The 11,503-nt window shown below is 52.1% G+C and overlaps 1 protein-coding gene across 1 annotated transcript; it reads left to right on the top strand.

Moving 5' to 3' along the window:
• Positions 1-511: 511 nt before the first annotated feature.
• DLX5 (distal-less homeobox 5) lies at positions 512-8,285 on the top strand. Its single transcript, XM_003896292.4, has 3 exons — positions 512-4,394; positions 6,289-6,473; positions 7,594-8,285. Exons 1-3 carry the CDS (start codon positions 4,040-4,042, stop codon positions 7,921-7,923), a joined length of 870 nt encoding a protein of 289 aa, XP_003896341.1. The 5' UTR covers positions 512-4,039; the 3' UTR covers positions 7,924-8,285.
• The last annotated feature ends 3,218 nt before the right edge of the window (positions 8,286-11,503 follow it).

Here is an 11,503-nt window from a genome sequence, read left to right as displayed (position 1 = left end):
ATGAGTAAATAGATTTCCAGATAGGCTACATGGAGAAAGTTGAGTAAATGCTGTTATTAAAATTTTCTGCTACCCCACCCCCTTCCATGGCTCTCTCCCTGCAAACTCAGTGGCACTCTTTTCAGCCCATAGTAGTGAACGACTGAAAGCTTCCCAAGCACCTCATCTAACTAAAGGAGGGCTTGCTTCTTCACAAATGTCTAGGAAAGGCAGCCGGGGGCGGTGGCTCAGTCTGTAATCCTAGCCCTCTGGGAGGCCAAGTTGTGTGGATCACTTGAGGTCAGGAGTTCGAGACCAGCCTGGCCAACATGGTGAAACCCTGCCTCTACTAAAAGTACAAAAATTAGGCGGGCGTGGTGGCGGCTGCCTGTAATCCTAGCTACTCAGGAAGCTGAGGCACGAGAATCGCTTGAACCCGGGAGGCAGAGGTTGCAGTGAGCCAAGATCACACCACTGCACTCCAGCCTGAGCGACAAAGCAAGACTCTGTCAAAAAAAAAAAAAAAAAAAAAAAGGCTAGGAAAGGAGAGTCATCCCAGGTTGGGACATTGAAGGAACGCCTTACACCCAAGAATTGAGGGATGGGGCAGGGGGCACCAAAAAAAAGGTGACCCAGAAAAAGGTGAGCCGGTGGGAGGAGGAAGGAAAAGTATGAATGTGCAAGAAGGAAAGGAAAGGGGATGGGAATTGAGAGAAAGATGTATTGGAAGTACAGAGAAAGCAAGCCACCTGGGAGTGAACTCTAACACGAAGAACCGGTTCGTGTCCGGCGGTAACCGAGCTTGGCGTTTGCCATTTACGCAATGTTGCTCGAGGACACTGGGTGGCGCTCGTGGTAAAGACTTGCACTTACCTTAGGGTTCCCCCCGCTACTTCCCCTTCCCTCCCTTTGCAGATTTCGGCTACTAAAAGATAAAATTACTTACATTCTTCCTGCGTGTCTCAGCGGGAAGCGCACCGCTGGAAGAGTTTGATGCCGTGGGGTTGTTTCACCACGGCTGGATTTGTCGGTGGATTTTGAGAGGCAATAGCGTCCAGCCCGCTGGCCTTAGGACAAAGCTGGAGGCCCTAGTGTGAGAACTACCTCACACCACCAGCAAAAGTTTGCTACTTCGAGAGCCGGGATACCGGCCGGTGTATGTCCTGAGCGTGGGTCCGAAGCCGCAGACAGGCCCGCAGAGGAGCCGGTAGTGCACAGAGCTACAATGTCTATATTGTGAAGTTAAATAAAACTGTATTGTGAACAGACCCTCCGCTGCTTTTAACTTAGTGCTTCCTCAGGCTGCCTTTAAGGAAGGGGTGGAGTGGGGAGTGGGGTCAACCTAGAAAAGAGGAACAAAATCAAGAAAGTTGAGGCTCTGGACCTGTAGAGACACATCCAGATTTGGTCTCACCCAGAAGAAGAATGGCTCAAGTCTGCGTGAGAGCCAACGCTTTAGGAACCGAAACAAAGAAAAATTCTTCCCTCCCGCCCCACTCCTTTTTGTCTTTTATGAAATATGGGAAAGAATGTCCATTTTGACCGCGGGGTTTTGGGAGGGGGGGGTGAAATTTAGCAAGGTCTAGAACTAATTTGATATTGTAACATTATTTTCAATCGGATCCCGAACTTCTAAATTTTGCCCCTATTCTGTAGCTTCCAATCCCATCCTGGTTAGAATCTGGCATCTCAGCAAGGTGTAAGGGCATTGCTAGGAACACCCTGTTCAGTATAACCATGTGGTAACTCAAATCTCTATTTAACCAAAAGTGTCAAAGATAGGGGACCGGAGGAAGGGAGGCCTGGCTCCCTGCCCACTTGTCTTTGCCGGGAGATGCTTTGAACTGTCCTTGGCATTGATCTGGGGAAGCGATTCCTGTAATTAAATGGCAGGGTGTGTGTCAGATGACTCGATTGGCACCGATAACTTCTGCAGAGCAGAGCCCAGGACCGCAGCCCCATGTTTCCCTGCTGTTCTTTAGCTCCTCACAGCCTACATCCAGACGGTTAACAGCCTGTCGGTAATCGACAGCGCCGAGTCACGGCTGACTGGCAGTTGCGGTTCTGTTTACTCTAAAGTCCACCTCAGAGAAGCCCAGGGCAGCCCAGGCCCAAAAGCTCGTGACTCGGGCCAGAGGAAGAAAGAGAATGCTGCTGGGCGCCAGTCTCCTGGCACTGAAGTTTCCCCCAAAAGGAACTGCGACAATAGCTGCGTTTTGTGTGTGTGTCCAGTCCAGACCGCAAAGGCAGGGAGCTGGTGCACGCGCGGCAGCTCTGCTTTGGAGTTCCTGAGCGGGGCTGTATCTTGCTCCGAGTTCCAGACACCCTACCTCTACCTGTCGGCCTGTTTTGGGCCGAGTGGCTCCACACCCCAAGTAAGGCTAAACTAATACTAGACACAACTAACACAGACGCTTTCTTCTTCGGTAGGAGGGAAAACGGAGGGGAGGCCAGATAACCCTAGATATCCAGTGGAACTCCCAGGTTGCCGGTCTTGGACCCCGTAAAGGAAGATACAGGAAGGCCCCAAATCAGGATCCACTCCCCAGAGTTGCCTATTTGAGGGGAGTAACAACGGGGATTGGGAGAGACTTTTATGTTGAATTTCTAAACTCCCAGCTGGATCACGACTAGAACAAGGATAGCACCTTCCTGAAGAGCAAAGTTTAGACCTCGTGTACCAACTGAATGATTCTTGAATCCTTTTCTCCCTTGCACAGGAGCTAAGTAGGATGTCTTTGCAGCAGGAAATAAAGGGGAGAGGGTACAGAAATCCGGGTCTGGGGAATGGAGAGACTGGGCCTTGAGTGCCACATCCATGGAGCCAGGAGAGGGAAATCAATGAGCATCATCTGACTTTGCAAAGGCTTTGATCCTTGTCTCCTTCCCCACTTCTGAGACTTTCCCATTCTTTCCTGGAGGCATGGCAGGTTATACATGGATCCATTCACCTTTGCAGGAGTTTTTGGCCACTGAACATAGTTAAAGACTCTTTATTCCAATGGCTTGAAAATATTAAACAGAAGTGGAGCTGTTTGGCTCTTCTTGCAAACCAGCAACGAGGATTTGGGCTTCCTTAAGTTATATTTCTTTAAGACAGATTTTTAAAAATCATGTTAAGGACTTTGGGCTGCAGGAACTCTCTCTGCCATTCACCGACTTAATGGACATTGTGCATTCTTGGGCACTCCTATCCAGCCCGCGTCCGGGACACACTCATCTCCTGCAAAGGAAGTTGCCTCTTTCCCCAAAGAGCAAATTTTCAAAACATGTAAGTTACAACTTGCTTGCGAACACGCCTCTTAAAAAAAAAAAGCTGTTTCCCTTCTTTCTTGCCTCCATTCTACATCCCCCCCCCCCCACACACACACACTCCCTGCACCTTGACTCCCTATTTCAGTATCAGTATTTAATTCTACACTGGCCTTTGGTGCAGCCCACGGGGGCGGGGTAGTGGGGAGCAAGGAAAGATGGTCGCCCACCTCATTCCCAAAACATGTGCACTTTTGAGGCTTCTGATTGGAACACATTGTCCCCAGACATCACAGAGCCTTGTGCTGGGGCTTCTGCGATGTCTTTGGAATTTACTAAAAACAGATTGACTGAGACCCCTCCCAACTCCACAACAAGCAAAAACACACACAAGGGCGCGGGCGCACACACACACAAACACACACACCCCCTCCGTACCCCCCACTCCCTTTTTAAGCAATGCTTTGTTGTGCTAAAACTAGTTGGACGAGTTAGGGTGTTACTGCTGCTCCCGAGGCCCTGGCCAATAGAACCAGATCCACCCCGCTGTGCGTAAGCGCGCAATTAAGGATTTAACCAAGGCAGTGCTGCGCCTCAGCCAGCAGTCAGCCGGCCGGAGACAGAGACTCCAAGACTCCCAGCCTCCTCCTCGCCGCGGCCGCCGCCTCCTCCTTCTCTCCTCCTCCTCTTCCTCCTCCTCCCTCGCTCCCACAGCCATGTCTGCTTAGACCAGAGCAGCCCCACAGCCAACTCGGGCAGCCGCCGCCGCCACAACAGCAAGCACAGCCGCTGCCGCCGCCCGTGAGCGATGACAGGAGTGTTTGACAGAAGGGTCCCCAGCATCCGATCCGGCGACTTCCAAGCTCCGTTCCAGACGTCCGCAGCTATGCACCATCCTTCTCAGGAATCGCCAACTTTGCCCGAGTCGTCAGCTACCGATTCTGACTACTACAGTCCTACGGGGGGAGCCCCGCACGGCTACTGCTCTCCTACCTCGGCTTCCTATGGCAAAGCGCTCAACCCCTACCAGTATCAGTATCACGGCGTGAACGGCTCCGCCGGGAGCTACCCAGCCAAAGCTTATGCCGACTATAGCTACGCCAGCTCCTACCACCAGTACGGCGGCGCCTACAACCGCATCCCAAGCGCCACCAACCAGCCAGGTACATGGACAGGGGGCAGGCTGGGCAGATACAGGGGGACTAGGACGCTGGGGGCGCGAGATGGGGTGGTAGATTGGGGGTCACAGCGGTTCACTGCAGTGGGGGCGCACCGGCAGAAGGGAGTAGGACTCAGACCCTCCGACAAAGAGAGTTTCTCCGGCCAGCATTTTAGGGATTCTTAGCAGGAGAGCCCTGTGGAGGTTCGAACTAGCGTCTCTCCCCTCCGGCCCTTCGTTCGCTGAATTCCCAGCTTGCCCGGCCAGGAAGCCGGCTAGGCTGGAAAGGGGATAGGGGTGGAGAGAAGAAAGAATCAAGCAGCCCCTGGCGTTTGCGTAATGAAGAGGAGGTTAGTTGTTGGGAATTTTGGTAAGCGTGCTGGGTTGGTGCGAGTGGGAGTAGAAGGCTGCCTCAAAGACTCAGTCAGGATTAGTTTGAGAGCCGCCACAAGCTAGCACGGTGCGGGTGCCCTGAGCACGCTGGGTGGGGGTGGGGGGTTAAGGAGTTGTAGCCAGCCAGAGAAGAGCGCGCCGAGAGCTTTGCGGTTTATCCAGGCATTTCCAAAAACAAAAAGCCATTTAAAGGTGGAGGAGGGTTGCTGAGGGGTCACGTTGTAGGACATTTTTTTTTTCTCTCTCCATAGGCCCCCAAAATGTGTCTTTCCCTCCTCCTTTTTCGTCCACTTTGAAACTTAGAAAGTTTAAGAGGGTTAGTGAGCTTGGGCGGTAAGAGAGAGGCATGAGGCTCGGCGGAGAGGTTTTACTGGTAAGGTTTGATCTCTTCCCACCAGCACATTAATAATCCTGCTAATATTAGCATCCCCTACTCTGGCAGAATTGAGACCACAGCCCTCATTCTCCACACTTCTCCCTGGAACTTGACACACACACACACACGCACGCACACACACACACCCTGGAGAGGTTCTCCGCCAGTTCCAGAGGGGTGGTACTTTTGAAGAAGGGGAGTTGTAGCCCCAGGGCACGTTTGTACAACACGAGTTTGGCAATCCCTCCCTCTCCCGCCCAAACCCATACTCATGACAGTGAGAATCTCGTCCTGACCTGCCGCCCCTTTCCTACGAAAACACCCCACCGGTTCCTTCTCAATGTGTGACTCTTGCTGAACTTTAAAAGAGAGCCCCGGGTTGAGGCGTCTTCGTTTCTTTCACTCTTTCTGTATTTCGTGCATAAGTGGAAGTTGTGTGTGTGTGTGTGTGTGTGTGTGTGTGTGTGTGTGTGTGTGTGTGTTTTACCAAGAACATATTAAGTCTATTTGTAAAAGAAACCAGACACATCTGTGCCCTCGCAGATCTGCAGTGAGATTATGGGGGCTGCATAATCGGCCCTCTGTCTGCTGCGGCCCCGACCGCTTGCTGCTGAAGTGAAGGAGCATAGTTTGCTTGTGGGTCTTTGAACTTTGGAGACCTCAGTTAGCGTCTTCCCTGCCCAAGCGTCTGGCTTCTGCGGGCGCCCGAACAGACGCCGACAGAAGCGGGGTCACGGCCCAGGGCTGCCTCCTTGAAGCCCCGGGAGGGGCTGGTGTTTTTGTCTCGGAAACGCGGGGGAGCATAGGGTGAGCGTAAAAACAAGTCCGGGAGAAGGAGGAACCACCGCAAGAGCTGAATCCCAGATGCCAAGGAGAAAGCTGTGTTGTAGGAAACGCTGTACACAAACTATCTGAATGAACAGAGTAGGAATTAATCAGAGGCTACCGCGCTTTTCCATATTTGGGGGAGGAGCATATTTATCGCGGTCTTGAAAAGCAAAGGTGATGGTGATACGAGTAAAGAGTGAAGACTGCGTGGTAAGAAACTCTAGGACTCTATTTGAGGCCCTTCCGCAAAAAGGGCATTGTTTGGTGACAAGCTTTAACTGAGTCTGTTTTGATTATTTAGAGAAAGAAGTGGCCGAGCCCGAGGTGAGAATGGTGAATGGCAAACCAAAGAAAGTTCGTAAACCCAGGACTATTTATTCCAGCTTTCAGCTGGCCGCGTTACAGAGAAGGTTTCAGAAGACTCAGTACCTCGCCTTGCCAGAACGCGCCGAGCTGGCCGCCTCGCTGGGATTGACACAAACACAGGTAAATACGCCGCTGCCATGCACTAGACCTGCCTGAGCTGCAGGTCTGGTTGGGTCGCACGGTTCAGTCTCGATGGGACTGGAGCGGTTTCAAAAGTACCCGTGAGAAACTAACAGACACAAAGACACCAGCCCCTATGCTTTTCCCTCCGCGAGCCAGGCCTTGAGACGGTGGGGATGGGATTCATCAGCGGTCTGGAGATACCTCCCACTTAACCGCGGCCGCCGCCCCCACCCCGCATCGGGCCTCCGGAGCTCGGGGGTCAATTTCTGGGGTTGAAAGCAAGCGGAGGGTTATTTTTAGAGCGGCTTTGCAACCTTGAGAAGCTATCTGGTTTTCTTAACAATGTAGTGCCTCCTCGGGGTGAGCAGGGCTTGGTGTCCTCGCAGTGGTCTCAGGCTAAGAAAAGGCTGAGAACGTCGCCTGGAGCGGAGAAACTGAAGGATCGTGCCCTGAGCCTATGGGAGCTTCAGGCCACGGCCGCCTGAGGGTCGCGAGGTGGGGGGCGCTATTGTACGGGGGGAAGTCTTCCTGGATTGTCCCATTCCCTTTACTCCTCCAACCCAGCTGGGGCCTACGGAAGCATAAAGAACGTTCGAGTCGCCACCAAGAGCTGCAGTCAGATTCTGGCCTCTCTGAGCTGCAGAGGGAGTGAAGGGAGTAGGACGGGAGGTTGGGAACTCGCTCCTTTTCCTCACCACAGGCGCGCGTACCCCGCCCCACGCCCCTTCCCCGCCGGGCTCCCGCGATTGTTTTGGAGACCTTCGCCGCGTTCCGCGCGTCTTGCGCAGGCTTACACGAGTCACGCCGCCGCCGCGGACACTCGGGCGCACAGCCGCCGCGCTCGCGCCACCCACCCCCAGCCCAAACAAAAGACAAGCCTTGGGGTCGTGGTCTCACTGGGCCGGGGCGCACCGAGCCGGCCAGGGCGCCCTCTGTGGCCAGAGCTCCATGGTTTGCCTCAGGCATAGCTTCTTGGCCATAGGCCGCAAGCGGCGGGGAGACGCCAGGCAGGACTGGGCCGCCCAGGGGCCCGAAGATGCCTCCAGTCGTCGCCCCGGGGAAGGCGCGGGCGACCTCTGAGTGTCCCGGTAACGTGTGCCTTTGTTCCCCAACTCAGGTGAAAATCTGGTTTCAGAACAAAAGATCCAAGATCAAGAAGATCATGAAAAACGGGGAGATGCCCCCGGAGCACAGTCCCAGCTCCAGCGACCCAATGGCGTGTAACTCGCCGCAGTCTCCAGCGGTGTGGGAGCCCCAGGGCTCGTCCCGCTCGCTCAGCCACCACCCTCATGCCCACCCTCCGACCTCCAACCAGTCCCCAGCGTCCAGCTACCTGGAGAACTCTGCATCCTGGTACACAAGTGCAGCCAGCTCAATCAGTTCCCACCTGCCGCCACCCGGCTCCTTACAGCACCCGCTGGCGCTGGCCTCCGGGACACTCTATTAGATGGGCTGCTCTCTCTTACTCTCTTTTTTGGGACTACTGTGTTTTGCTCTTCTAGAAAATCATAAAGAAAGGAATTCATATGGGGAAGTTCAGAAAACTGAAACAAAAAGATTCATGTGTAAAGCTTTTTTTTTTTTTTTTTTTTTTTTATGTAAGTTATTGCGTTTCAAAGGACCCCCCCCCCCTTTTTTTACAGAGGACTTTTTTTGCGCAACTGTGGACACTTTCAATGGTGCCTTGAAATCTATGACCTCAACTTTTCAAAAGACTTTTTTCAATGTCATTTTAGCCATGTAAATAAGTGTAGATAGAGGAATTAAACTGTATATTCTGGATAAATAAAATTATTTCGACCATGAAAAGCGGATTGTTTCTGAAAAATACTTGATTCTACCCCTCTGATAACTGGCTAGTGAAGTTTTATTGAAGGCAACTAAAGAAGGACAAGCTCTGCAGAGATCCAACAAGGCAAAAAAGAAAAGTCGGGGCTGCATGCATGCAGACTGTATATGTGTATATGTTCAATGCTATACTTTGTGTGTATGTGTGTGTGTTTTTTCTTAGCCACACACACACAAAAAACCTTTAGATAAAATTAACTCCAAATTGTTTCAGGTAGAAGGTTATGCTGAAATAAAAATACATCCCTCTCACCCTGTATGTAAGTTAGAAGGCAACAGAAATCCCTCAATAACCCCTCTGAATTCTAAGCTCAAAGCAATTACGTTGGAGAAGCGCCCCCACCCATCATCAGCCTCTGTGTAGTGCCAGAGCAATTAGACAAATTACCCTTCAAAGGGAGTTTCCAGAGATGAGAAAACGAAAAGAAAAATCCTCCCTCACACCTATTACATTTTTTAAAAATCTAAAATGTTTGGAGCATGGCAAATGATAAAACCTTGGACTCTTTGGAGTATGATTATAAATGTATCAGCTCTTTTTGAGAGATGAAAACATTGTAGATACGGTGAAGAGGGAACTTCAGGGTTGGGGAAAGGAAGGAATGGAAAGCATTGTGACACTGTGTTGATTTCATTTTGTGTGAGATAATATTCTTAATATTTCCCTTCCCTCCTTCCTTTTTTCAGGAAGGAGCTTCCTCTGCTTTGCTTTTACATAAAACAGTGGCAAAACAGGCTCTAAATGATGCAAAATGGAATCTGTTTACGAGGATTTCTCCTTTGGGAAGCCTTCTTTGGGACAGAGAGAAAGGAGTTGCTGCAGCTGTGCCCTGTGTCCCTTCCTTCTTCTTGCACTTCTGCATGTAAATATCAACAGTATGACCAGAACTACGCACTGCGCCTAAAGACCCAGGCCTGAATTGTAGGTCTCTTTCTGTCTGACTGTCCTTCAGTGGGCCTGACTCTCCTTAGGATACGAAGGAAAATGTTGCGTTGAAAATTACAAGATGCATGTGAAATATTTTACAGCTAGGAAGTCAGCAGCAATAAATGTGACAAAAGAACCTTCTTAAAGTGGGGGTAGATTAGAGCATAAAAATTATATCCTGTCGCTGAGGATTTCTGAGAAGGCTCTTCCAGGGTTGGGAGACTAGACCTGAAAAGGCACGCTATGTGCCCTGAGGGGAATTTACCTTACCTGCATGTTTCTCTCTCTCTGCCTGCCTCCTCCTCCTCCTCTCTCCCTACCTCCCTTCCATCTCCTTTATTTTTTTCTTTCTCTTCTCCTTTATTTTTTTTCTAGAAGAGTTACCAGGCCCGCCAGTGTGGAACAGCTTGCCTCTTGGAGGAATCAATATTTTGGCCACTCTTCAGACATACCCCGCAGCCTGGCTCCGAGGTAGCACTACGCCCGGCAGCCTGGCCTGTGGACCCCTCCTCCTCCCGCACCCCCAACTCCAGAGCGACCGCGACTCAATATTTCCGTCTCCCCAATCCGCTCCAGCCGTACTTTCTCGGAAGGAGCACTGGGTGCGGGGAAGAGGTGGCAATAGGAAGGTTTGCGGCGGGGTGCGGGGGCGGGGGGGGGGGGGTGAGGTGGGGAAAGCCAAAAGGTGTCCCATTTTGTTTTCTGCGCTCACAGAGAATAGGGGGATTGGGGAAGAGATGGAGATATCCACTTCCTACTTTTCTTTCTTTGCTTGCAAGGATTTCGGGAGTTTCCATTACACCGAGAGCTAGCGCTTTATTTCTGGCGACTCCAACTGGGAGAAACCCGCGCTCGCGGTGTGCCAGCGCCAGGCTTTCCCCTGCGCGGACGCCTCTCCCTGCCAAGGGGTGCGTGTTTGGGAAGGTTGGGGGTGGGGGCGCACCCACTGCACACCTCCAATATTTCTCACCTACTGGCTGCCTAAGAGTAGCAAGAATGTGCTTGGAACATACTGTTTTCCTTTATGCACACAGAGAGGGCAGATAGTTTTCCAGCTGTTCCTATCATCTCCCCAGCCCCATTACTGGTGGAAAAGAAGGGGGATCCCTTCCTCATCCCCATTCACCGGGCGCGGCCGAGCTGAGGGAAGGGAGGGTTTGATTCTTCTAGAGACAGAGGGAAGCTCTTTTTAAATGACCACTCCTCCACCCTAGCTTTGAGGCTGCTTGTAGTTAAGATCACTAAAGCCTCATTGCTAGGTGGCCCAGCCCAACGCCGCGCAGACACAGACTTGGTTTCAAGATTCCTTCCCTTGTGCTAACCTCACTTCTTCCACTCGCAAAGGCCTCTTCTCTCGTGCGGTTTTTATTTTTTAGCTTGGTCTGGGAGCTGTGGACAAAAATATTCTGGTAAACCAGTCTGCAGCGGGCTTTCCCTGGCACCATGGGGATTCTCTCAGGGGAATTTAACTCCCTGCAGTCCTGCGCCCAAGGATGTAAAAATAACAGATCTTCAGCAAAGTCTAAAAATATCTATGTGATGTTTCTCTCCCTTGTCCTCCCTTCCACCTTCTCTTCCTCTCCATTGTTTTTCCTACGTCGAATATAAACGTGCTCCACTCCCCAGCATATTCCCGGACCGGCCGGCCCCACTCTTGACATCGCACTGGGTGACCCCTCTGCCTGCCCCTTCCGGTTTCCACTTGCCTAGCTCTCAGTCTAGTGCTCCCAAAACGAAATCAAGTCCAAGATTAATGCTTTTTTCAGTGGGCGTCTTCACACTCCCCACCCCTTACTTCCAACACCTCACCCTCATCTTCAGAGCTCCTCACAAACCCCAGAAAGGCTGGGGCATGCGGTCAGGGCCAGCGCGATTCCTCGGTGCCCAGACCGCCTCCTGAGCCCTCCTGTAAGAGATCAGATAAGTTGGCCTTTGTTTGAGACTCGGGTTGGGCTAGGCGGACTTCTGCCCTTTTTCCCCCCTTTTTCCTGGCGGCCACCTCCTTGTGGGACAAGGGGCGGCCTGGGGATCCGAGAGAAGCCGCATTCCTGTGGGTGCCAGGCGGCTCCAGTGCTGAGCCACAGGGCCTGAGACACACACACACAGAAACCCGCAGACCTCGCTGCCCTTGATCTCACTTGCTCTCTCTCCCTCCCGTCGGAGCACCCACCCGGGAGCCTGTCCACTCACACTCGGATCCACCCAGGGTTCGGCCTCAGGCCGGTGCGCGTTGATCCGCACAAAGACACAA

Source organism: Papio anubis, chromosome 4 (assembly GCF_008728515.1).
Source record: "Papio anubis isolate 15944 chromosome 4, Panubis1.0, whole genome shotgun sequence".
NCBI classification, from domain to species: domain Eukaryota; kingdom Metazoa; phylum Chordata; class Mammalia; order Primates; family Cercopithecidae; genus Papio; species Papio anubis.
The sequence above is the reverse complement of the archived record's forward strand: the minus strand, read 5'-3'. Positions and strand labels throughout refer to the sequence as shown.